Source organism: Saccoglossus kowalevskii, chromosome 4 (genome assembly GCF_978046115.1).
Source record: "Saccoglossus kowalevskii chromosome 4, keSacKowa6.1, whole genome shotgun sequence".
In the NCBI taxonomy this organism is placed as follows: domain Eukaryota; kingdom Metazoa; phylum Hemichordata; class Enteropneusta; family Harrimaniidae; genus Saccoglossus; species Saccoglossus kowalevskii.
In genome coordinates, this window is record NC_140644.1 from 41,175,661 (window position 1) to 41,203,338 (window position 27,678).

Genomic DNA, 27,678 nt, shown 5'->3' on the forward strand with positions numbered 1-27,678 from the left:
GTTGTTTAGATATCAGTGGAACAGTCATAGAACAGCTAAAAATTAGCTAATTATCATGCAAATTAGGTAATTAACGAGCATGGATTTTTACCAAAACCTAATCAAATCTGCGCATTGGCCCAGAGCATCTATGCACCAAGTTTCATCAAAAACCGATGTATGGTTCTTGAGATAGCAGTGGAACAGTCAGACACACATACACACACATACACACATACACACACATACACACACATACAGATACACTAACTGCAAAGACTCCCATTTTGTGCTTCGCACATGGGAGTCAAAAATGAGTTCAACTTCCTGTCTACGTAGTAAATCTCTTAGTGCTGGCTCTACAAAATGTCCGTGGTGAAACCCACAATTGCCGAGAACAACGCAATCTCCATCCGATAAAATGGGGTTTTCAAATACATCGACGATTCTAGTTGCATCATCAAAAAAATCCAACATTTCTAAACCGTTGGAAGGCCCAGTAATATCACCATGGTTAATACCCGACGCACTCGTTAGCAAGTTGATAGTATAGTTGGCATAACTGACATGTCTTTTTCAGCGTTCCCGTAGATATGGTCCCTAGTTGTATGGATGACTGACGATTCGTCAAACCAGTGCAGTTGTCTAACATTGTAATTTGTAATAGCTTCCATAAAGTCAAGCGTCCATTCCTGACTTCTCTCTGTTGTTGTTTTTTTGGATCATAACTAATTGCTGCATTATACCACGATGTATAGTTGTAATGCTGGGAACATTCTCCCCTGTACAGACTCGATCGGCAATCAGTTTGTTTTGAATCTCTTTCAAATAAACACTAGGCTGAGATTTTTTGTAGTACTCGATGTGCTGTAATACATTGTGAGTGAGTTTCGAACATTCCGTTGGACCACAAGTTTCTCGATCAAAATGTGCAGTGGATGTAAATTTCTGACATATGGCGTAGGCTGTGAATTTAGAAACACCATCATTCCTTGAGATATCCCCGTAAGAACGTCCACTCAAAAACAAGTCCACTATTTTTTCACGTACTGGATGAGGCGTTGCCATAAAGGATCGACTTCGAAACATGGTCAAGTTGTTATTCCTCAGCAAATTTGAATTTGAGGGTTGATCTACCACGGGTAAAATCGCAGTCTTTGCGTTGATTGTTATATTGTTATATGGTCATTGTTATATTTTTTGACAGCACGTCATTCACTCGCGTCTGGTTTCTAATATAAACAACTCTTTGATTTTACCGCAACTTTGATAATAACTGGAGCAACTTGTAAACATTTACTAGCAATCTTACAAAACAACTTTAGTAGTGTGTTAATATTTTATACAAAGTCAACGTTCAAGGTTTGGTGGAAACGAATGTAAAAAATATGAGCTTGTTGGAGCCTTCATGTCTATTTCATACATTAGATACTAGCTAGTTGATAGCCCACCCACCCCCATGCCTGCATAAAGACTAGACGTACAGTTGATTATAGTTCCTGGGCTCCCTGTGGGGGTAATTACACACATAACACACATTGATTAATATCATAATTATAGAAGCCATTCATCACTGAGTTTGGTTGATTTTTTTTTTGATTTTTTTTTTAATTTTTTTTGTTTTTGTTGTTTGTATTTATCAAGTTATGTATATTGCAGATTATAAATTTGAAAAAAAAAATTAAAATCAAAGAAAGCTTAGAAAGAACTCCTGTGTGCTGAGAGTATTGAAGACATATTAACAATTAATTCAAAATTACTTGTACTTGAGATATTGATGGAATAGCTGAAAACTAATTATGTAAATCAGGTAACTGATATGAACAGATTTAAGTGTAAAACTAATAAGGTCTGCACAATGTACCAAGTTTCATTGAAATGTGATTAGAACCCAAAAAATATTAATTATTATGCTAATTAGAGAGTTAATATGAACAGATTTTAACCCAAAATTAATCAGGCTGCCTATTGTCCTAGAGCCCTTATGTACCAAGTTTTATTCAAATGTGATGATCAATACTTGAGATATCAGTATTAATTAATTATGTTAATTAAGTGATTAAGAAGCATACATATTTACCAAAAACTAATATGGTGTATAGTCCTAGGTTCATTGAAATGTGATGGGTACTCTTTAAAAGTTTCATTGAAATCCAATGAGTCGTTTGTAGACATCAGTGCAACAGCCAAAGAACAGCAAAAAATTAACTCATTATGCAAATTAGGTAATTAATAGGCACACTTATTTATCCCAAAATTAATCTGGTCGCAAGTCTCATTGAAATGTGATGATTAGTACTTGAGATATCAGATGAAAAGCTGAAAATTAACTAATTATGCTAATAAGGTGATTAATATGCACAAATATTTACCCAAAAACTAATTAGGTCTCTGCACAGTCCTCAAGTAATTATGTACCAAGTTTCATTGAAATGTGATCATTACTACTCGAAATATCAAAAGCTGAAAATTAATTAATTATGCAAATTAGGTAATTAATATGTACTGATATTACCCTAAACACTACCAGGTCTGTGCAGTGTCATATGACATCTATGTACCAAGTTTAATTGAAATGTTATGATTAGTACTTGAGATATCAGTGGAAAAGCCGAAAATTGATTAATCATTATGTAAATTAGGTAATTAATAATAATAACAGATTTTTACCCAAAACTAATCAAATCTGCGCTTTAGTTCAGAGCATCCATGTGCCAAGTTTCATTGAAATCCAATGAGTGGTTCTTCAAAAATCAGTGGAACAGTCATAGAACAACTTAAAATCAGTTAATTATCATGCAAATTAGGTAATTAATATTTATAGATTTTTACCCAAAACTAATCAAATCTGCGCACTACTTCAGAGCATCCATGTGCCAAGTTTCATCAAAATCCAATGAGTGGTTCTTCAGATATCAGTGGAACAGTCTTGGAACAGCTAAAAATCAGCTAATTATCATGCAAATTAATAGTAATTAATATTCATAGATTTTTACCAAAACCTAATCAACTCTGCGCATTATCCCAGAGCATCTATGTACCAAGTTTCACCAAAATTTGATTAGTGGTTCTTGAGATAACGGTGGAACAAAAAAAGTGACATACATACATACATACATACAGACATACAGACATACAGGGTAACTGCAAAGACTCCCTATTGTGCTTCGCACACGGGAGTCAAAAAATGATTATCTTCAAAGTTATGATGATTTAAATATGAGAAAACATAAACTTGCGAAAGACTTCCGTTTGCGCCATCTTGCCATAAAAAATGCCCTCATGAGGTATAAACAGAAAAGGTAACAAAGCATGATGACGAAATAGTATCTGATTAAATATAAACAACTTAGGGAGCCATAATTGGCTGGACTGGGAATTGACTTCTAGTCTAGGTTGTTTCGACTTTTATGTTAATGTTATTTACAAGCGTATCAACATATAATACATATAATGTACAAACATTATGCATGTGCGATTGATCAAGACAGGCATTTTTTTTTCTGGATGCTGGAGTATCCAATCTTGAGTTTGTAGGGTGGTCGTGGAAACATTTTTCGTCCATGTATTCACAGGGCTGCACTGGCAAATAATGGGACAATCATTGTCACAAGAACACCAAGCAGATTGTTCACAGACTTCCGTGTAATTTGAAATAAAACTATCGTCCGAACAAGGGGCATCGTCGACGATATACTCTGACTGATCTGAATCTTCACAGTATACCGTACTTCCCTGATCATAAGCCCGGAGGCAAGAACACGTAAGGAGAAGTAATGGATGGGCTTATACTTAAGGACCAACTCAGATATGATTTTGTTTTGGGGTTAAACACTGTAACCATCTTGCCGACAACGTAAAATTATCCAAAAAAATTATTCGTTCACCAGGCCAGGCTCGGGCTCCGGAAAATAATATTTCATTGCGTCATTGATTTCCACGACACTTACAATGAAGAAACAAACATGTTCATAAAAAACACACACATTTTATTACAATACGATTTACATACCGTCTGAATTTACGGTGAAATAATGGGTAGGGTCTGTGGGGAAACAGTGGACGAAGGCATTTATCATTATCTTCGTTTTGGTATGTTTTCGATCGTACGCAAAACAAACTCTCAACGCAAAGCAATTTTTCACCATGAGGTTTTCCAGCACGATTTGACCTGAAACAACTTCCTTTAATTAACCAATCAAAATGATGTCTCGTAATGATGACATTTTCCGATTATTGACGATGATGTTTTAACGCAATGCAGAAGTGAATTACCGCAATGTTAAAATGCGATCTGTAGCACTGATTGCAACGAAAAAACAAATTATGATTTTGTCCCTAAAAACTGGTGATTCGCAATTTCCGAAAAGTAAACGACGGTTAATAGTAGCCGTGGGTAAACTTAGTGTGGGGGAAGAATTTAAACACCTTTCACGGTCGCCAACATGTCACATCATTCAAACCCTAGGCCTTTCATGATAGTCTCGAAGTAAACCAAGCCCAATAACCAGGTACACAACTTAACAATCACATTTTTGGCTTTTCGAAAGCTACTACTCAAAGAAATATAGATTACTCCAGTATTGCAACGTCGGGGTTCACCCTGAGTAAATGACAGAATGGAAAGGATGCGAACTACGTTCGCCATGCACTCTGAAATTAATGCGAGTATTCTCATAAAAGCACAAAATAAACTACAGTACAGTTCTTGCGAAAGCTTTGGCTTCACCTTTGCTTCAGCATCGCATCAATGTCGCGACATTAAAAAGTTAGGCAATTATCACTTCGCTTCATTGTGGCCTCATTATGGCGACAATGTGGCATCAGCATCGCTTCATCAAACAAAGAAGCACAGAACTCATTTCGCCCAACCTCTCAACCGCTTCTGCTTTTCAATCGCTCGCTTTTGCGACCGCTTGTTGAATTTCCGCTTTATTTTTGACTGTAGAAAAATTTGGTCTACTAACAATTTAATGGTTTTCATAGATCACGGTTACTAGTTTAGTAACCGTGCATAGATGTTGAACAACCGTCAAAAGTTCAAATACTTTTTGTTTTAACTATCTATAATTATATGCATGCAATCTGACCCTTTGACCTAGATTTGGCTGGGATTGACTATTTTATTTTAAACAATATTCTGACGTGACGCACTGCTACAAAATGTATTTCAACAGAAGTACGACATGGTTGTCTGGGTTTCTTTTCCTGACTGTGTTGATTTTACGATTTGTATAATTAGGAGAAGGAGAGGAGAAGACAAGCCGAAGGACCATGAAGCTAAATAGAAGTCCCACGCATGGACTGAGCATGGAAGGTCCGTTAGTACCTTCCATGGACTGAGTGAAAGAAAATATTTCTAAGGCTAAAATAAAACCTAATATCTCTTTGTGTATTTGTCAATTTTGCATATATTTGTTGACAGTATGTTCGTAAATATCTGGAAAAATCTTGACTTTCGTTAATAATTTCTACCGACCGTATCCCAATAATTCGTTTGGAATATCGATCCCTGTTGGTTTCTCTAAATGGTCCCGACGTCCGTCATTCAACACAATCAGCATTTATTTATCGTAATTCATGGGGATCATGTCCCGTAATTTGCGGGCTGTAATAATTAAACAAGTACTATTTATTATATTTTTTATAAAAATCGAAGAGCATCAGGGGATATATTATTAACCAGTCTTACCAATCGCTAGCTTTATTTTATTCAAATCCATAAAATTCATGTGTTTTTCGGCCTTTGTTGGCAACCTCCGCGCTAAAATGGTTGAAAATGTGGGTGTGGTTCTCTCGCAAAGTCCCGTTGATAATACGGACAAATATGGTTCTGTGACCCAGGTCATGCACCGATCAGGTGACTCTCGGCCAATCATATTTGACGCTAATTTCAAGGGTTGTCGTACCATCCAATCTCCGGTGTCGATTCACATAGTTTTTTTGTGCTGTGACAGGCTTCACAATTATTCGCTGAAAAACATCGGTATATTTTGACAAACGGCTGGGATTTGACCTCAGTTCAAAAAAAGATTGGGGTCGATGATATTCAGTATCGAAGGACTTTCGTGTGTATCATGAGTTTCAAATTGTTCATCGACTGGTCACCAAATATTTACGACTACAACTAAATGGACACGTTTTTTTCTGAAGCCCAATAAATTATTTCTGCATGTCAAGTGCTATTTTACAGGGCATGTGGTTCGTTTTTATTCGAAAATATTTTTTGTGAGAATACTTTTAAAGTACGTATAGATTGAGCTCAGGTCACTGATCGTGACTTAATTTTGAAAATTGGATGTAAAATTTTAACAAGCCCGACACCACCACAACCATCCAATCATAGTTAGAAATGTACGCACGTTTTGGAACTTTGTATCAAGATGGCTGGTGGCAACGCCGACGCACCAGGTGGCGTACGTGTGTTTTGCATGTATTAGTAGTCCGGGCATGGGATCGGACTCTGCTAAAACTAAACGAAACACAGAAAAATACCACCGAAATGAGGAATCTGAATCTGTTCTCTTACCAGCAAATAAAATGAACGAAAATAAGATAATTTTATAACAAGAACAGTTTGATTTCGAATAGCAAATTGTGTTGTATCCGAATGACGATTGCATCATGTGATTTAAATTATCACGATTTTCCTTGCAGTCAATATGGCACTCGTCACCTTGCAGATTGCAATGTACTTCACAAAGTTTTTGGTACTCAATACTCGCAACATTAAATAATTGAACAAGATATCTTTTTAAAATGTCATTTTACTCTTGGTCATATTATTTTATTCCCGAACACAGCTTCAATTTTCAATGACGCGAAGCTGATGCCACAATGATGCGATGCTGAAGCGACAATGAAGCCATGCGTAGGCGACAATGATGCCACAAAAGCCAAAGCTTTCGCGAGAACTGTACTGTACCATGCCAATCACGATTATTATGAAATGAAACACACTTTTTACATGCATATTTTAAAGAATATCATAAAAACATTCTGGGCTTATAATTGTAAATGCCCTCAACTCGATAAATACCTAGTAAAAATAGAGGGATGGGCTTCATACTCGAGAGGGGCTTACTATCAGGGAAGTACAGTACTTTAACGCAATTGGGCTTCCACTCTCAGAATACTGTTGTTCAAACGCATAATGCTCTAACCCAAGTTCTAAAAAGCACATCGTGCATATAAAAGTTGAGTTCTGTTCATACTATTAGTACACAATGTTTGGCAGCATGAACGGCTATGTACAATCGCGTGTACGAATGCAATCAGATACTAAAACGTCATAGCTTTCTAATTGGTTTACAACTCCTGTACATTGTTGTTGGTCAGATGTAATAATGACTGGAAGCAACCGGAGCCTACACTTACCTCGGTACATCACACTTTTTTTTTTCAATCAGATTGATTCAAATCGTTGGGGATAAAGAATTTTTACAGAAATTAGTTTTTCCTTATAGTGATAGTATGATATCCTATAGTGTGATAAAAACCATTATTCCGAAGTGACTTCAATTGTATTTGTACTTCTTGAAAGTGTTTGTCCTACACCTCAGCTGACCCAAGGTGTAATGAACCCTGACCTAGAATTAACACGAAGGTGACGTAACAAAGTATTTAGATTACAAGAAATCAGAGTGCCTCGGCCTCAGCTTCATGGAGTTCATAGTCGTGGGTGCTTACAATCTACTGTAACTTCAGCAGAAAACTCTTACCTGAATTAACTCCATGGTTTAAACTAGCAATGGGTTGGTTATGTCGAATTCGGATTGAACGAAGGCTCGTTAGCAAACTAACTCGACGAACACATGTTCTCGCTAGCATGGTCGCCATTTTGTTTTGTTTTTTGACTCCTTAGGTTAATGCGAAATTTAAAAAAAAATAGAGAATGCATTTTGCGTATGAAATATTAACTGTGTTTTATAAAAATCATGACCTAATGAGTATTTATATCATATTTCGTATTTCTAAAAGCCGTTAATTTGAAAAATTCAGTGAAGTGCATGAATTCTGAAAATATTGTAACTTGGAGGGTCGTAATGGCTGACAGTTGAACTTCAGAGCGTTTGTTCGTCCCTGTTACGAACTGTATCTAAAATTGAGATGCTGACGTGTGTTTCCACGTATAGTCGTCTTTTACAAGATCAGTTAGTATTATTTTTACCAAGAATATCAAAGGAACACCCCCGGATCACCCATCGACTGTTTGCTTGTGCAGGTAGATGACAATTGTATTTGTGATTGTACTGCAGTGCAAATGTTGTTTTTTGTCAGTTCCAAGCATCTACTAAGTTCTGTGATACAATTGATTTAAAATAAAATATGTTTGTTTGATATGTACATAAAATTTGATCTTTATTGCATGTCACAGTACGTAGATATTAAAGTTACATTTACGTCAGGTCATCTCTAAAGCTCTAACATTATAATAAATTATATGCGATGTTTGATGTCTTTCAGTTTGTAGGGCGCACTTACGGGGGGATCCAAAATGGACTTACTTCAATAATGTTTGGTATTATCACCCATGGACAAATGGTTTTAGAATACTGAGTACAAGTTGCAGGAAATATGAACAAAAAAACACACAACCTCCTGACATTCCTGCATCGACAGAAAAAGTGCAATTTTTAAAATCTGGAATTTCAGAAGCCATTATTAAAGGTAATCATCTGTTTATTGTTTGTAACACAGTGTTTGGTCATTTGTGTGCATTTTTTTCACCAACATGTTACTTGAGCTAATTTGTTTTTGTTTTTTTACTGACCTTATTATTTGTTGAAAATATATTCAGACTTCAGATCTTTCAGACAGTTTTTATATACACGTATATTCACTATGTTCAATTACCCACCATAGACTCCGGTCAGTCAAAATGAACTGTGGGGGTGCCGATGTATTTCGGTCTCCCCCACTGATCGGAGGGCATCTGCACAGTCTGTTTTTTCAGGCAGTGGGTTACCCAACTTTACCGACAACAGCGAGGTTGTGCCCCTGGAGGTCATTCCTCCTATGGGGCCCGCGCTGGGTCCCGTTGTTTATCCATCCTCGCAAGGCGCCGGTTTTGCTGCTGAAATGAGGGCATTGGTCGAAGGACTGTCAGCGCAAATTGCGTCTCTGGCAGGCAGAGTAGACTACCTGCAGGCGGAGCGAGCTGTCTCACTGCGGTCTCTCAGCTGGCAAGTAGGAAGAAACGCAGAAAGCACCGTTCGCATTCTAAACACGTCTCTTCCGAGGAACCCCCCGTTCCCAGCCGTGACACCCAAATCCCCCCCCCCCCCTCCCGCTAATTCGCGGGAGGCTCAGGCTTAGTGGCAACGGTCTCTCTCACTACGTTCAATTACCCACCATAGACTCTCCTCGAGAACCTCAGACACGTAACACCAACGGGGATGCTGGTTGCCAAGGCTCGGGCAGGACGTTTGGGTCAGAACATACATTGTACAGGCTTCACCGCGCGGTACCGGACTGATTAATTTAAGTCCGAGATCCGCTGTGGGTTTCGACTCCCTTCTCGCCGACCCACAGGCGTTCCCAGAGGCTGTCATGAGACGTACTCTCGAACACGCTCTCGCTCACATATTTAGGCTGAGAGGTGGCAGTTCGTTCGCGTCAGACACAGTGGGTACCTCGGGTTTTCCCTCAGAGTCCACATTGCGTAATGACTCGGTGAGCCACGTTGGGGTGATGCGGAATATTATCAGTCCAGGTGACACTATGTATATTCCTTCACCCTCGATCCTAAAGCAGCCACTTTCGGTCGCTTCTACGCTGATGGGATCGCAGCGCCGGGATCCAGATCGACCCCATCCGCACGTCTCCCCAGGTCCAGCCGAGTGTCGAGCGTGACATGTGTATTTGGTGCTTGGTTTGGCTTATATCAAAATACTGAGTTGTTTTTTTACTCCAGTGTGCAAAGCACAAATAGGGTCTTTGTGATGAGTGAGTCTGTGTGTGTGTGTGTTCCACTGATATTCACTATGTTCAGTTACCCACCATATACTCCGGTCAGTCAAAATGACTATTTTGAACTGTAGGCATTAATCAGCGATTCTGCCAAAAATGGAGAGATAGAATCTAGGTCAGGGGAAGCCCCATGACCCCGAGATACTTCTCCCTTACGTCACGAACCACGTGACCGAGGCCATATAACGGCACCCATACGGCTGTCTAATCACTTTGATTTTTCTCCGTCTCGAATGGAGATGAAATCTAGTGAGCTCAGCCTGGGAGCTTGCTTTTTTCCAGTCCGGGTTTCTAGCTTGGATTGTTGCCACTGGGTGGCATGCAACATTGTAGCTGGTAGGATAAGTTTTCTTGTCATTTTTACCCTTGTGTCGTTTTCCCCTTTGTGTGTAGCACTTTTCACAACAAAGCAATAAAACCTGGGCGTTGTAGCATAATCACTTAATAATTACGCTACGTCACCTTTTACTACTTTAATTTGCTTCCCTCATGCATGTCGTCTTTATTTTATGCTTGATCTACGAGTCGACTGTGCAGTGGTTATATTCATAATTTACCAGCATAGAACCTGCATCTGATGTGCTTTTTGCCATGGTAGCAAGGTCGCGCGTCCAGTAAAAATCAGTTTAAGTGAGATGTGTGTTTGGCATGAGTGGAAAGTCCTCGCACTGGCTACAGGTGCTTCGCGTTTCGGTCTCCCCCCTGATTTTACCGGCTACAGCGAGGCTGTGCCCCTGGAGGTTTTTTCCTCCTATGGGGCCCATTGTGGGTCCCTTTGTGGATCCTTCCTCGCACGACACCGGATTTGCCTCCTGTTGAGGGCTTTGGTCAAAGGACTGTCGGGGCAAATTGCGTCCCTGGCAGGCCGGGTAGATCAGACGCAGTCAGAGCGAGCTGTCTCCACTGCGGCCCCCCGGTGGGCAAGCAGGAAGAAACAGGAAAGCATCATTTGCATTCCAACATGTCTCTTCAAGGGCAAGTGGAGGGCACCCCAAGCACAGAAAACACAACGCCCTAGGGCGTCGTCCGCCAGCCAGGAAGGAAGCGCTCATACCATTCCAAGGGGGGTCGTCTACCCCGGCAGCGGGGAAAGCGCGCTTGACGCTTACCTCTGCAACCGGGGTGACAGGCATGTGTTCAGCGAGTGGCCAGGTCACAACTTAGCGACTACTGCAGGCCTTTGAGAAACTCACCTCATGGGAGAAGATTGCGCCGGTGTAGTCCGGTTTGAAGACAGCGGGTGACTCAGTCACCGTGACCAATCCCTGGACCCTTCCAGGTGGTGAAATCCTGTTACGGGATACCGCTGAAATCTTGATCTCCCCCGTCAGTGTCTCCCCGATTGGGCACTACCAGGGAACTCCCGCAAGGCAGAGGCAATCAGGCAGGAAGTTGCAGTTTGCTGGGAAAAGGTGACATACACAGGGTAGATCAGCCGGCACTAAGTCCAGGCTTCTACCCAAATGTGTTCTTAGTACCAAATCTACAGGTGGCAGGCGTACTGTTCTGGACCTAGGCAGACTGAATCAGTACGTGCTCCTTGATCGGTTCCACATGGAGACTCCATTCAGGGTTCTTCTCTCCATGCACCGTTTCGACTGGCTAGCCCCACTAGACTTAAGCGGGGCCTACCTGCACATACCGATGCACTCAGTGAGTTGCCATCTCCTTCGAATTGCCCAGCTGGGCCAAGTATTCAAATTTCAGGTGCCCCACGTTCAGGTTATGCACAGCGCCCTACGTGTTCACTAGAGTGATGAATTAGGTAGTGCTGCTGCTTCACCAAATGTCGGTACACCTCAAACCGTACCTAGATGACTGGGTACATGTACTACACATCCCGGACAAGGGGTTATTAGCCAAACATGTCAGGCTAACACAGGATTTACACAATTGGGCTTTTTAGTAAATCTACAAGTCCCATCTCGACCCAACGCGCGCAGTTGGTGTTCCTGGGCATGGAGTTTGACACAGAGGTAAGCTTGGTATTTCAAGCGTGTTGCTTAGTGCTAAGCAGCCTAGCCGAACGCCTAGTCAGCGTTCCCTCAGTGTCCTTTAGAAACTAATGCGAATCATCGGAATGATGACCTCTGTTCGAAGGGTGGTTCCCCAGGCAGCCGCCCGGTATAACGCTTGTTGTTACAACGCCGAGCTCTCCTATGGGAACTAGATAGGCGGGTTTCGTTCTCGGACCAAGTGAAGGAAGCCCTGCCCTGGTGGTCGTCACTGGCCAACCTCGGACAGGGGGCCCCCTTGGACCCACTCGCTGCAGGTATGACTCTGGTAACAGATGCCCCCTCCCAAGGTTGGGGAGTGCATCTATTGGACGAACAAGCCCAAGGATATGGCCCCCGCATTAGTTTCGTGACTGCCATATCAACCGACTCGAACTACCATGCTTTCTACCCGTAGTTCAAGACCACTGAGTCCTCCACGCAGGCAACGCAGTGGTGTTCTCCTTCAAGAAGGGGAGGGGACGCGACGCATTTCCCATTGAGCAAATCTTCCTTTGGTGCCTGGAATACAATGTGGAGCTAAAACCGTACACCACCTCCCAGGGGTGAAAAACAGTCTGGCAGATGCCATTTCAGGGCGGCTCCGTCTCCAGAACACGGAGTGGCTGATACCCCAGTGGATAGCCTCCAGGCTGTTTCGGCTGTGAGACGATCCAAGGTTAGACCGGTTTGCCGCACCCCAGAACGCCAAGCTTCCGACATACATAACACTCCAGGAGCCTGGGCCAGGATCACTTTGCTAACCACGTGGACCCACTTAGTTGTGTACACGTTTCCTCCCTTCCCACTAGTTCACCGGGCACCGGAGAAAACTTCGACAGGTGCACACCTGCATATTATCATTGGTCACACTCAATTGGCCAAGCAAGGCCTAGTTTCCACTTCTGTCGGAAATGCTAGTCGAAACACCAGTAGTGCTTCCGGACTTACCGGACCTGCCGTCCCAACCAGACGGCGTACTACCAACTACTTACTCGCATAGAGGTTCTCAGTAGACCCACACATACGAAAGCTTTATCTGAGCAGGCTGCCAATGTCCTTCCAGGGCAAACAGGGATTCCACCAACGCTGCCTACATTTCTAGGCTGCGAGTATACACTGATTGGTGTAGCGGAGGGAGATCCATACCATCCCTCTATTGGCCAAGTAGCAGGCTCCTTCGTCCACCTGTTTGACGAAGTGGGTTTGTCCTACGCAGCGTTCGTTGGCTACAGGTCGGCCTTGTCCCCCACCATTGAGAACATACAGGAACAAGCCGATTGTTCTATTATTAGAAGACTATTTACTGCTTTCCAGACACCGATACCCCATACAAGGGAACCACCCCACGGGTACTTGTTGGCTGTGTTGTCCGCTCTAAGCAGACCTTTGAGCCTCTCCGATCAGCACCACTCAAATTTTTGATGTGGAAAATAGTCTGGCCCTTCATGTAGGCGTCGTCCAGAGCTGGGGGCATTGTCCTTCTAGGATGATGTACCGCCGTTATGGACAATCAAGTTAAAAGACACGAATCAGGTTTCTCGTCTAGAACCAAATCCCAGGACACGATCCTCACCCGATCATCATCCCCGACTGTCAAATTTTGTCAGCCCGGAGGGTCAGGAGGAGTTGCTTCTCTGCCCGGTTCGAGCATGGAGTTGCTACCAAACCGTACTAAGGATTCAGGACGGGGTGCCAGGCACATATCTTTGCATATCAGGCAGTCAGGATAGGCTGGCCTCCCCAACTTCCATAACCAGGTGGTTTACTGTGACTGTATTAGAGGTCTATAATTGGGTTACAAGTACACATCACATTTTTATTGAGATTTTAACTGCCTCGACACAGAGCTTGCAGAGACACCAAGTACGAGCGCATGAGGTCTGTGCGATTGCTAACTCACTAGTGCTAGCGTTGGATGCCCCACCCCCTTGAGCGCACACAGAGGACAGGCTTCTGGAGAACGCAGAACGTCTTGATCAACCACCTCCTAAGAGACACCGAATCCATTGAGAAGAATTTCTTTAGGTTGGGTCCCGTTGTAGCAGGTCAGTCTTACTTTGCTGACCCAGCTCGAACGACCACAAGGGTCCCTGCGCATAGGCAATAAGTAGTCTCAGCATTTTTTGCGGACAGATTTCTCTACCATCAGCACTCCCCTGGAAGTTCCCAGGTCCCGCTTTGCGGCCTATGCCGTCATGCAGAACTGTTTCGGTCTTAACTTCAAAAGCTTACTACCCCCAGAATTGGGTTGGGGTCTAGCTTTCTCGGGCGCACCGAACCTTGTCACCGTAGCAGCATTTTGGCTTCTTGCTCCAGGGACAGCACAAGCAAAATAAGACACCACCCTTTTTGGGTCTTAACTAAAGTGTTGAGTGATTACTGTAGAGTGCTCATCCCGGACTGGGAAAAGACTTTCATCATTCTCTGTTTGCTCGTACCGTACTCGACCGCGTTAGCGCCCAGGGGCCTCAACTCAGAAAATCACGATTTTGTAGGGGTGGGTGCTTACCCGAGCACCCCCCTCGAAAAAGAGTGCAAATGAAAATTTTAATTCAACAAGTGACAGATTACGTCTTTGAGGGAAAATCAAATTACTAAATTAGTTGCGTCGTCATTGATTTTCACAATGAAGAAACAGAAATGATCACAAAAAATATGCACATTTTATTACAATATTAATTACGTACCACCATAATTTACGGAATTAAATACATTTGAGTCTGTTGGAACACAGTCGAAGTCAAAATTGTCATATTATTTCCACTGACAAAGTTGTTGGATCGTAGGCAAACTCTCGATGAAAATCACTTTCCGCCATGATGCAATTGCAGATTTGACCTGCAGCAGCGTCCTTTGACCTAATGGGTCAAGTTGGTTATTAACTAATCGGAATGCTGTGTTGTACTGACGCAATTCTTCGGAAATTCCCTAAGACTTTCCGGTAACGCAATGCGGAAGTGAATAATCGATGTCGAAGTACGATCTGTTGGAATTGATTTCAGCGAATAAACGACATGGTTTTTTTCAAAAAACTAGTAACTAGCCATTTTTGAGAGGTAAACTGAATATGGCATGAAATATTTATCGCATTTTACTTGTATTAACAGGTCATTGTCGAAGTGTAGTTTACGCACGGTTGCCGTGTTCTACGCATTCACAACATGTTCACAGCAGTCGATATCCACGCTGTATCATATAAATTTGTTACACAAGTCCAAGTTTTAAATTAGTTGCATTTTGAAGGGGTGGGCGCTTTGCCGAATGTGACCCCAAATATAAAAATTGCGCAAAAGTGGGGGTGGGCGCTTGCCCGGGCATGGGCGCTAATGCGGTCGAGTACGGTACTTCTAATATAGTAAATACAGTATTCCTTATTTGTATTTCATGCCTCCAATAGTACACAGCTCTTTCTATGCTTCCTTTGATTTGTGTCTGTTGTAACTCAAAAAGTACTGCCGGGTTTATTGTGAAAGTCACATTTCATGAGTGAATCTAGATTTGTGGAGAATTTGCCTTCCCATTAATGTTGTATTGTCAGCATAATGTTTGATATGATTATCTTTGGTATGTGTAGTAACATTCATAATGTAGTACATGGGATTTCAATCAGATCAATCCATGTGTCTTATCTCTGTCAACTAATAACTCTTCTTTCATCTCATTTCAGTTAAACCTTATATAAGAAAAAGAGTGGATTACAGTAAGAAATATACAGATAATAATTTAATAACTGCTATTAGAGCTATGAATGAATATTTATTAAAATCAAGGTATGGAATACTACTATGTGCAAGATAACTATTTAGTCTCTAAATAACTTGATATTACTATTGTCAAGATACTCAGCACCATGCATTTACCTTTCCACAATCAAATGCCAGAATAATGTTGCTATAATGATAAATAATATAAAATGACGTTGGACTCTTTCTTGCAATATATTTAATCAAAGATTCACATCAAATGTTGAAAGTACATTTTCTGACTGAATATTTCCTAGTAGCTGGCAACAATTATTGGTGTTATTTTTTTATTCAAGGTCAAAAGATATTAACTTTACCCAGAATGCAACTACAAATCCAGCACTAACATTCTTTTTCTACAACCCAATGTCAATGTCACTTGGTGATAACACGTCATGTGCTCATTATAGATTCAATGCTAAAAGCAGTGTTGGCAAGATGGCAACTTTTTTATGTCAGCATTCTTGAACCAATTTCTTAAATTTAGATATTCCAGAAATAACACTGTCACTAATATGTTTTTCATGTCTAGTGATTTGGAAGACTTGCGTAAAACAGCACGTAGAAGTCCATATCTAGAAGAAGATAAACCCTCAATGATGATGTATCTAAGATCTGATGTGCATGCAAGGTGAGTTACACATCGCCCTCTAGTGACAGCATTTCAGTTCTTACACAGCCATGACATTTGATTGAAAATTCAAATTAATCAAGATCCAATTTTTTTCAAGAAAATTACAAGACTGTCAGTATAAACTGAATTTATCAAAACTACCATTTTGATTAGTAATCTTGTTCAATGGCTTTTAAATGAAAACAAGTTTATGGGTGCAAAAGACTACTTCATACCATGTCCCAGGTTATTAGTAAAAAACTGTACTCACTCACACTGCTCACTGTTGAAAACTCAGAACACACTGCTGTTAATGTAACTTCGTTTGGTCTTGTATGTTCTCAGGGCTATGGAAGTTTGGGGAAGTCAAGAAGCACTTGAAAGAGAAAGAAAGAAAAGGCAACAACAAGAAGATATTTACAAAGAGCGTGAGTATTTATCAATCAACAACATAGTGACTAATTTGCATAATTCATTTAATTTGTTAAAATAGAATAGATTGTTTTGAAAGTTCAAGCATACTATTATTAGTATTATTGTGGCACCTTTCAGCTAAAGCACTGCACTGAATGAGAACACTATTTAGTCCCTGACTTGAACGAGGTCCAAAATCAGGGCCTATTGGGTTCCATGCATTTCACAGACATGCGTTGACATATCACAAAGACCTTGTATGATGGCTTACATGTGTATGCCAATTTTTTACTCCAAGATGCAGGGTGATTTCATTCAGATATGTATCATGCATATTGGGTTACAAGTACACATCACATTTTTATTGAGATTTGAACATAAATGATTGACTGGCAGCCATTTCTATTCATGTCAATGCCAATTTGTCGCAGGGGAGCACACTAAACACCTCTCGGTATCTCCAAGGAGCAAAATACAGGCATGTAATGCAATTGTAGTACATAACTCAAAACAAAGGACAGGTGTCTAATACGTTTGTCTAGTACATAACTAATTATACTGTAAACAACAAACAGGCAACATGACAGCAACGTAACACCTACCTACCTGCAAACTTTGAAAAAAAGTCTTTGCATGGTGATGGTTTATTTCCCATCAAGACTCTGGTACCAGTGGTGATAATGCTAATGTATAATGCAGTCAGAAGTGCCGTAGTTGTAGAACACAGACTGCACACTCAATCAAACACACTACCAGTCAATTACAGTGAATATCTGTTGAATGTTTGCAATTTATAGCATTAGAACTACTAGTATCTCGGTGGATTACACCATGGGTCAAGTCAGTATGGGTGAATAAAAGTATAACTGCCAGCCACAGTGAGACAACTTCTGTTGGTAGAGTAGTTAGGCTTGTATATGTGTAGTAATTAGTATAGTGTTTCTAATATGGTTCTGTTGTATTTTTTACAGATAAGTTTCTACTCAAGAAAGCTATAAAAGATTATAATCAATTCTACGGGAATACACAGGTAGAAAACCCTTATCTCCATGGTTATGATAAAGAGTTATTACTGAAGGTACACACATTGTCATATCTGAAATAGCAATGGATTCATCTCTGTTCTATTCAATACAGAGACTGTATTGCCATAGCTGTGCATGTATGCATTGTTTGGTCTAATAGAGCCTGCACAATACAGTTTAATGTACTAGTGAATACTACAAGCCTTCAACTTTACTATATTTGCTTTATTAATAGTGTATGTGTTTATACAAATGCGAAAAGTGTGTCTATATTCAAAATAGATCAATGTAATAATCTGGCATTCAATAAATGCAATTTTTGATTTTATGTGCTTCTATTGGTTCTTACTTCTAATAAAGCAACTACACTACTATTCCCTCCCACCTGCATCCCAAGGTATAATTGTGTTTTTTTTGCCTGTAAATGCACACCTTGAGCTGGTTGCTATGGGCTGGTTGCTATGACTTGCCATATATGCGCATATGCAATGACAATGTTGTATGATTGGCTACAAACCTCTAACACCAGCTCAGTAAGCCAATCAAAGTACACCATACTTGGTTTACTGGATTTTACAAGCAAATATTGATTATTCAAAGTATACCATTGCATAGTTTTGTTTGTGTATGATCTGTAGAAAACCTCACTGACCAATGTAAAGGTTTTGTAAAGTTCATGAGAAACTGAATCCTGAAATTGAATTTATAAGAAATCCTAAAATAAAATAAAGTGGTCTTGAGTGACTAAACACAATAACCAATGCAGACTAGCCTTGGTGATCTAGTATTAGTTACTAAACACAATAACCAATGCAGGCTAGCCTTGGTGATCTAGTATTAGTTACTAAACACAATAACCAATGCAGGCTAGCCTTGGTGATCTAGTATTAGTTACTAAACCAACTTATTATATCCTTTCTCAGTGAGAGGTGTTCTGCATATAATACAAAGTAAGGATGCAAATTTAATGTCTGCTACATTATTTGGAATGTCTTTTTATGTTGAAGTGAAAATGTTGATAAATAGACATGTCAGTAATGATACTAATATCAGTAGATCACAGTTACTACTATATGTGTATGAAACGTGTATTCAATTCTTGCAAAAGAGAATATAATGGCATGGTTAAATTTTTACACTAAAAATGAAATGTAATGTATATTTTTGTATTTGAAGCCAAAGGAACACATGCTGCATGGTTCAGGAAGAGTTGTGCTAACTGCAATAATTATGTAAGGCTTTTATCTTTTCTATGTTTTCTATGTTAAATTTTAATCAATATGAGAAATCTGGAGATACCAATATTTCACTGTCACATGCTGTGGCCATCTATGTGTGAAATCTGGAGATACCAAGATTTCACTGTCACATGCTGTGGTCATCTATGTGTGAAATCTGGAGATACCAAGATTTCACTGTCACATGCTGTGGCCATCTATGTGAGAAATCTGGAGATACCAAGATTTCACTGTCACATGCTGTGGCCATCTATGTGAGAAATCTGGAGATACCAAGATTTCACTGTCACATGCTGTGGCCATCTATGTGAGAAATCTGGAGATACCAAGATTTCACTGTCACATGCTGTGGCCATCTATGTGAGAAATCTGGAGATACCAAGATTTCACTGTCACATGCTGTGGTCATCTATGTGTGAAATCTGGAGATACCAAGATTTCACTGTCACATGCTGTGGCCATCTATGTGAGAAATCTGGAGATACCAAGATTTCACTGTCACATGCTGTGGCCATCTATGTGAGAAATCTGGAGATGCCAAGATTTCACTGTCACATGCTGTGGTCATCTATGTGAGAAATCTGGAGATACCAAGATTTCACTGTCACATGCTGTGGCCATCTATGTGAGAAATCTGGAGATACCAAGATTTCCCTGTCACATGCTGTGGCCATATCTATGTGAGAAATCTGGAGATGCCAAGATTTCACTGTCACATGCTGTGGTCATCTATGTGAGAAATCTGGAGATACCAAGATTTCACTGTCACATGCTGTGGCCATCTATGTGAGAAATCTGGAGATACCAAGATTTCACTGTCACATGCTGTGGCCATCTATGTGAGAAATCTGGAGATACCAAGATTTCACTGTCACATGCTGTGGCCATCTATGTGAGAAATCTGGAGATACCAAGATTTCACTGTCACATGCTGTGGCCATCTATGTGTGAAATATGGAGATACCAAGATTTCACTGTCACATGCTGTGGCCATCTATGTGAGAAATCTGGAGATACCAAGATTTCACTGTCACATGCTGTGGCCATCTATGTGTGAAATCTGGAGATACCAAGATTTCACTGTCACATGCTGTGGCCATCTATGTGTGAAATCTGGAGATACCAAGATTTCACTGTCACATGCTGTGGCCATCTATGTGAGAAATCTGGAGATACCAAGATTTCACTGTCACATGCTGTGGACATCTATTTGAGAAATCTGGAGATACCAAGATTTCACTGTCACATGCTGTGGCCATCTATGTGAGGAATCTGGAGATACCAAGATTTCACTGTCACATGCTGTGGCCATCTCTATGTGAGAAATCTGGAGATACCAAGATTTCACTGTTACATGCTGTGGCCATATCTATGTGAGAAATCGTGAGATATCAAGATTTCACTGTCACTTGCTGTGGTCATCTATGTGAGAAATCTGGAGATACCAAGATTTCACTGTCACATGCTGTGGCCATCTATGTGAGAAATCTGGAGATACCAAGATTTCACTGTCACATGCTGTGGCCATCTATGTGAGAAATCTGGAGATACCAAGATTTCACTGTCACATGCTGTGGCCATATCTATGTGAGAAATCTTGAGATACCAAGATTTCACTGTCACATGCTGTGGTCATCTATGTGAGAAATCTGGAGATACCAAGATTTCACTGTCACATGCTGTGGCCATCTATGTGAGAAATCTGGAGATACCAAGATTTCACTGTCACATGCTGTGGCCATCTATGTGAGAAATCTGGAGATACCAAAATTTCACTGTCACATGCTGTGGCCATCTATGTGAGAAATCTGGAGATACCAAGATTTCACTGTCACATGCTGTGGCCATCTATGTGTGAAATCTGGAGATACCAAGATTTCACTGTCACATGCTGTGGCCATCTATGTGAGAAATCTGGAGATACCAAGATTTCACTGTCACATGCTGTGGCCATCTATGTGTGAAATCTGGAGATACCAAGATTTCACTGTCACATGCTGTGGCCATCTATGTGAGAAATCTGGAGATACCAAGATTTCACTGTCACATGCTGTGGCCATCTATGTGAGAAATCTGGAGATGCCAAGATTTCACTGTCACATGCTGTGGCCATCTATGTGAGAAATCTGGAGATACCAAGATTTCACTGTCACATGCTGTGGCCATCTATGTGAGAAATCTGGAGATACCAAGATTTCACTGTCACATGCTGTGGCCATCTATGTGAGAAATCTGGAGATACCAAGATTTCACTGTCACATGCTGTGGCCATCTATGTGAGAAATCTGGAGATACCAAGATTTCACTGTCACATGCTGTGGTCATCTATGTGTGAAATCTGGAGATACCAAGATTTCACTGTCACATGCTGTGGCCATCTATGTGAGAAATCTGGAGATACCAAGATTTCACTGTCACATGCTGTGGCCATCTATGTGAGAAATCTGGAGATGCCAAGATTTCACTGTCACATGCTGTGGCCATCTATGTGAGAAATCTGGAGATGCCAAGATTTCACTGTCACATGCTGTGGCCATCTATGTGAGAAATCTGGAGATGCCAAGATTTCACTGTCACATGCTGTGGCCATCTATGTGAGAAATCTGGAGATACCAAGATTTCACTGTCACATGATGTGGCCATCTATGTGAGAAATCTGGAGATACCAAGATTTCACTGTCACATGCTGTGGCCATCTATGTGAGAAATCTGGAGATACCAAGATTTCACTGTCACATGCTGTGGCCATCTATGTGAGAAATCTGGAGATACCAAGATTTCACTGTCACATGCTGTGGTCATCTATGTGTGAAATCTGGAGATACCAAGATTTCACTGTCACATGCTGTGGCCATCTATGTGAGAAATCTGGAGATACCAAGATTTCACTGTCACATGCTGTGGCCATCTATGTGAGAAATCTGGAGATGCCAAGATTTCACTGTCACATGCTGTGGTCATCTATGTGAGAAATCTGGAGATACCAAGATTTCACTGTCACATGCTGTGGCCATCTATGTGAGAAATCTGGAGATACCAAGATTTCCCTGTCACATGCTGTGGCCATATCTATGTGAGAAATCTGGAGATGCCAAGATTTCACTGTCACATGCTGTGGTCATCTATGTGAGAAATCTGGAGATACCAAGATTTCACTGTCACATGCTGTGGCCATCTATGTGAGAAATCTGGAGATACCAAGATTTCACTGTCACATGCTGTGGCCATCTATGTGAGAAATCTGGAGATACCAAGATTTCACTGTCACATGCTGTGGCCATCTATGTGAGAAATCTGGAGATACCAAGATTTCACTGTCACATGCTGTGGCCATCTATGTGAGAAATCTGGAGATACCAAGATTTCACTGTCACATGCTGTGGCCATCTATGTGTGAAATCTGGAGATACCAAGATTTCACTGTCACATGCTGTGGCCATCTATGTGAGAAATCTGGAGATACCAAGATTTCACTGTCACATGCTGTGGCCATCTATGTGTGAAATCTGGAGATACCAAGATTTCACTGTCACATGCTGTGGCCATCTATGTGAGAAATCTGGAGATACCAAGATTTCACTGTCACATGCTGTGGACATCTATTTGAGAAATCTGGAGATACCAAGATTTCACTGTCACATGCTGTGGCCATCTATGTGAGGAATCTGGAGATACCAAGATTTCACTGTCACATGCTGTGGCCATCTCTATGTGAGAAATCTGGAGATACCAAGATTTCACTGTCACATGCTGTGGCCATATCTATGTGAGAAATCTTGAGATATCAAGATTTCACTGTCACATGCTGTGGTCATCTATGTGAGAAATCTGGAGATACCAAGATTTCACTGTCACATGCTGTGGCCATCTATGTGAGAAATCTGGAGATACCAAGATTTCACTGTCACATGCTGTGGCCATCTATGTGAGAAATCTGGAGATACCAAGATTTCACTGTCACATGCTGTGGCCATATCTATGTGAGAAATCTTGAGATACCAAGATTTCACTGTCACATGCTGTGGTCATCTATGTGAGAAATCTGGAGATACCAAGATTTCACTGTCACATGCTGTGGTCATCTATGTGAGAAATCTGGAGATACCAAGATTTCACTGTCACATGCTGTGGCCATCTATGTGAGAAATCTGGAGATACCAAAATTTCACTGTCACATGCTGTGGCCATCTATGTGAGAAATCTGGAGATACCAAGATTTCACTGTCACATGCTGTGGCCATCTATTTGAGAAATCTGGAGATACCAAGATTTCACTGTCACATGCTGTGGCCATCTATGTGAGGAATCTGGAGATACCAAGATTTCACTGTCACATGCTGTGGCCATCTCTATGTGAGAAATCTGGAGATACCAAGATTTCACTGTCACATGCTGTGGCCATCTATGTGTGAAATCTGGAGATACCAAGATTTCACTGTCACATGCTGTGGCCATCTATGTGAGAAATCTGGAGATACCAAGATTTCACTGTCACATGCTGTGGCCATCTATGTGAGAAATCTGGAGATGCCAAGATTTCACTGTCACATGCTGTGGTCATCTATGTGAGAAATCTGGAGATACCAAGATTTCACTGTCACATGCTGTGGTCATCTATGTGAGAAATCTGGAGATACCAAGATTTCACTGTCACATGCTGTGGCCATCTATGTGAGAAATCTGGAGATACCAAGATTTCACTGTCACATGCTGTGGCCATCTATGTGTGAAATCTGGAGATACCAAGATTTCACTGTCACATGCTGTGGCCATCTATGTGAGAAATCTGGAGATACCAAGATTTCACTGTCACATGCTGTGGCCATCTATGTGTGAAATCTGGAGATACCAAGATTTCACTGTCACATGCTGTGGCCATCTATGTGAGAAATCTGGAGATACCAAGATTTCACTGTCACATGCTGTGGACATCTATTTGAGAAATCTGGAGATACCAAGATTTCACTGTCACATGCTGTGGCCATCTATGTGAGGAATCTGGAGATACCAAGATTTCACTGTCACATGCTGTGGCCATCTCTATGTGAGAAATCTGGAGATACCAAGATTTCACTGTCACATGCTGTGGCCATATCTATGTGAGAAATCTTGAGATATCAAGATTTCACTGTCACATGCTGTGGTCATCTATGTGAGAAATCTGGAGATACCAAGATTTCACTGTCACATGCTGTGGCCATCTATGTGAGAAATCTGGAGATACCAAGATTTCACTGTCACATGCTGTGGCCATCTATGTGAGAAATCTGGAGATACCAAGATTTCACTGTCACATGCTGTGGCCATATCTATGTGAGAAATCTTGAGATACCAAGATTTCACTGTCACATGCTGTGGTCATCTATGTGAGAAATCTGGAGATACCAAGATTTCACTGTCACATGCTGTGGTCATCTATGTGAGAAATCTGGAGATACCAAGATTTCACTGTCACATGCTGTGGCCATCTATGTGAGAAATCTGGAGATACCAAAATTTCACTGTCACATGCTGTGGCCATCTATGTGAGAAATCTGGAGATACCAAGATTTCACTGTCACATGCTGTGGCCATCTATGTGTGAAATCTGGAGATACCAAGATTTCACTGTCACATGCTGTGGCCATCTATGTGAGAAATCTGGAGATACCAAGATTTCACTGTCACATGCTGTGGCCATCTATGTGTGAAATCTGGAGATACCAAGATTTCACTGTCACATGCTGTGGCCATCTATGTGTGAAATCTGGAGATACCAAGATTTCACTGTCACATGCTGTGGCCATCTATGTGAGAAATCTGGAGATACCAAGATTTCACTGTCACATGCTGTGGCCATCTATTTGAGAAATCTGGAGATACCAAGATTTCACTGTCACATGCTGTGGCCATCTATGTGAGGAATCTGGAGGTACCAAGATTTCACTGTCACATGCTGTGGCCATCTCTATGTGAGAAATCTGGAGATACCAAGATTTCACTGTCACATGCTGTGGCCATATCTATGTGAGAAATCTTGAGATACCAAGATTTCACTGTCACATGCTGTGGTCATCTATGTGAGAAATCTGGAGATACCAAGATTTCACTGTCACATGCTGTGGCCATCTATGTGAGAAATCTGGAGATACCAAGATTTCACTGTCACATGCTGTGGCCATCTATGTGAGAAATCTGGAGATACCAAGATTTCACTGTCACATGCTGTGGCCATCTATGTGAGAAATCTGGAGATACCAAGATTTCACTGTCACATGCTGTGGCCATCTATGTGAGAAATCTTGAGATACCAATATTTCACTGTCACGTGATGTGGCCATCTATGTGAGAAATCTGAAATAGCAACTACTACCGTACTCGACCGCGTTAGCGCCCAGGGTCCTCAACTCATAAAATCAAGATTTTTCAGGGGTGGGTGCTTACCAGAGCACCTCCCTCGGAAAAGAGTGGAACTGACAATTTTAATATTCACCGTGTGACAGATTTAGGGGGATATTATGTCTTTGAAAGATTGAGGGAAAGTAGAATTACGAAATTAGGTGAGTCGTCATTGACTCTTACAATGAAGAAATAGAAATAATCAAATATGCACATTTTATTACAATATTAATTACGTACCACCCGAATTCACGAGATTAAAAATATTTGAGTCAAAATCTTCATTATCGCCACTGACGAATGTGTCCGATCGTACGCAAACTCTTTCCGCCATGATGTATTTGCATTCGACCTGCATCAATGTCCTTTGACCTAACGAGTCAAGTCTGTTATTATCCAATCAAAATGCTGTGTGGTACCGACGCAATTCTTCGGAAATTTACGAAGACCCTTGGGTAACGCAATGCGGAAGTGAATTATCGATGTCGAAGTACAATCTGTTGGAGTTTATTTCGGCAAATAAACGACCTGTTTTTTTTTTTAAATGGTAAATAGCATTGTAGTTTATGCACGGTTACTGTGGTCTACGCATTCTCAACATACTCATGGCGGTTAATATCCACGCTGTATCATATAAAAACGATAAATTATTGACATTTTGAAGGGGTGGGCGCTTTGCCGAATGTGACCCCGAATATTAAAAATTGCGCAAAAGTGGGGGTGGGCGCTTGAACGAGCATGGGCGCTAACGCGGTCGAGTACGGTATATTCTGCTATATTTTCACAAATTTCATGAGTCTGAATGACGTATATGAGTCTGCATTTTAGTTGTGTAGTCATTCACCATTTAGAAAGTAGTAAACTCCCTCAAAAACATTAGTCGATGACGATAGATGAAAGCTAAATTGCTGAACAGCTTTTCTGTCACCCATTTATATCACAGGAATCTTCTGCCACTAGAGGGCAGAATTTAATAGTATGATGTTACATGTATTATATTTTCAAATGAGTTTTCATTTAGCTTCATGATATTTAACTCATAATATTATCTTCTTGTTGCTTCCTTTTCAGCAATGGAGCAAATTTTATATTTAAATTAATAGCCTGGTTGTATACAGGTTCAGCCAGTATGTTTTCTGAAGCCATCCATTCTTTGGCAGACACATGTAATCAGGCTATCTTAGCTATAGGTATCTATACTTCAATCAGAAAGCCAAATCCGGATCATCCGTGAGTCTGAATTTCTTATTATATTGAGGGGTTATCCTAGAGGGTGCTCACACATCCCTAGAGGGTGCTCACACATCACTAGAGGGCGCTCACACGGCACTAGAGGGCGCTCACACGGCACTAGAGGGCGCTCACACATCACTAGAGGGCGCTCACACATCACTAGAGGGCGCTCACACATCACTCGAGGGCGATCACACATCATTAGACATAAAATTTAAGACATAGGAGTAATGATAAATATATCATGCGCTTGTAGAATATCCTCCAAACAAGCCTGGAAAAGCAGTGGTTACTTCAAACTGAATCACACTCATCTACAAATTTTGGATAAACATTAATCATAGTACCGTACTCGACCGCGTTAGCGCCCAGGGTCCTCAACTCATCAAATCAGGATTTTTTAAGGGTGGGCGCTTACCCGAGCACCCCCCTCGGAAAAGAGTGCAACTGACAATTTTAATTCACCATGTGACAGATTGAGGAGGATATTACGTCTTTGAAAGTTTGAGGAAAAATATAATTACGAAATTAGGTGCGTCGTTATTGACTCTTACAATGAAGAAACAGAAATGGTCAAATATGCATATTTTATTACAATATTAATAACGTACCACCCAAATTTGCAAGATTAAAAATATGCGAGTCTGTTGGAACACAGTCAAAGTCAAAATCTTCATCATTATCGCCACTGACGAATGTGTCAGATCGTATGCAAACTCTCGATAAAATACACTTTCCGCCATAATGTATTTGCATTTGACCTGCATCAACGTCCTTTGACCTAATCGGCCAAGTCTGTTATTATCCAATTCACTACGTTCAATAACCCACCATAGACTCCGGTCAGTCAAAATGACTATTTTGAACTGTAGGCATTAATCAGCGATTCTGCCGGTGACTGAGAGATAGAATCCAGGTCAGGGGAAGCCCCATGATCTCAAGATTCTTTTACCCCTTACGTCACGAACCCACGTGACTGAGGCCACCTGGCAGCACCACAGGTAGCCGTCCATCACTCTTAATTTCTCTCCGCCTCGAGTGGAGATGAAATCTAGCGAGCTCTGCTGGATCGCCTGCCTTTTTTCC

General features: G+C 41.0%; 2 protein-coding genes across 2 annotated transcripts in view; one reads left to right on the plus strand and one right to left on the minus strand.

Moving 5' to 3' along the window:
• Nucleotides 1-7,842, minus strand: part of LOC100369319 (heat shock protein 75 kDa, mitochondrial-like) — a 59,143-nt gene extending 51,301 nt beyond the window's left edge. The window contains exon 1 of the mRNA XM_085498128.1: nucleotides 7,701-7,842. Coding sequence (XP_085354254.1) covers nucleotides 7,701-7,818 — 118 coding nt within the window. The 5' untranslated portion in view covers nucleotides 7,819-7,842. The remainder of the gene's footprint in view (nucleotides 1-7,700) is intronic.
• Nucleotides 7,843-8,014: 172 nt separating this feature from the next.
• LOC102806343 (proton-coupled zinc antiporter SLC30A9, mitochondrial-like) lies at nucleotides 8,015-18,071 on the plus strand. Its single transcript, XM_006812608.2, has 6 exons — nucleotides 8,015-8,203; nucleotides 8,446-8,649; nucleotides 15,616-15,718; nucleotides 16,224-16,322; nucleotides 16,650-16,732; nucleotides 17,690-18,071. The coding sequence occupies exons 1-6, from the start codon at nucleotides 8,089-8,091 to the stop codon at nucleotides 17,821-17,823; spliced, it is 738 nt and encodes a 245-aa protein (XP_006812671.2). The 5' UTR covers nucleotides 8,015-8,088; the 3' UTR covers nucleotides 17,824-18,071.
• Nucleotides 18,072-27,678: the final 9,607 nt, after the last annotated feature.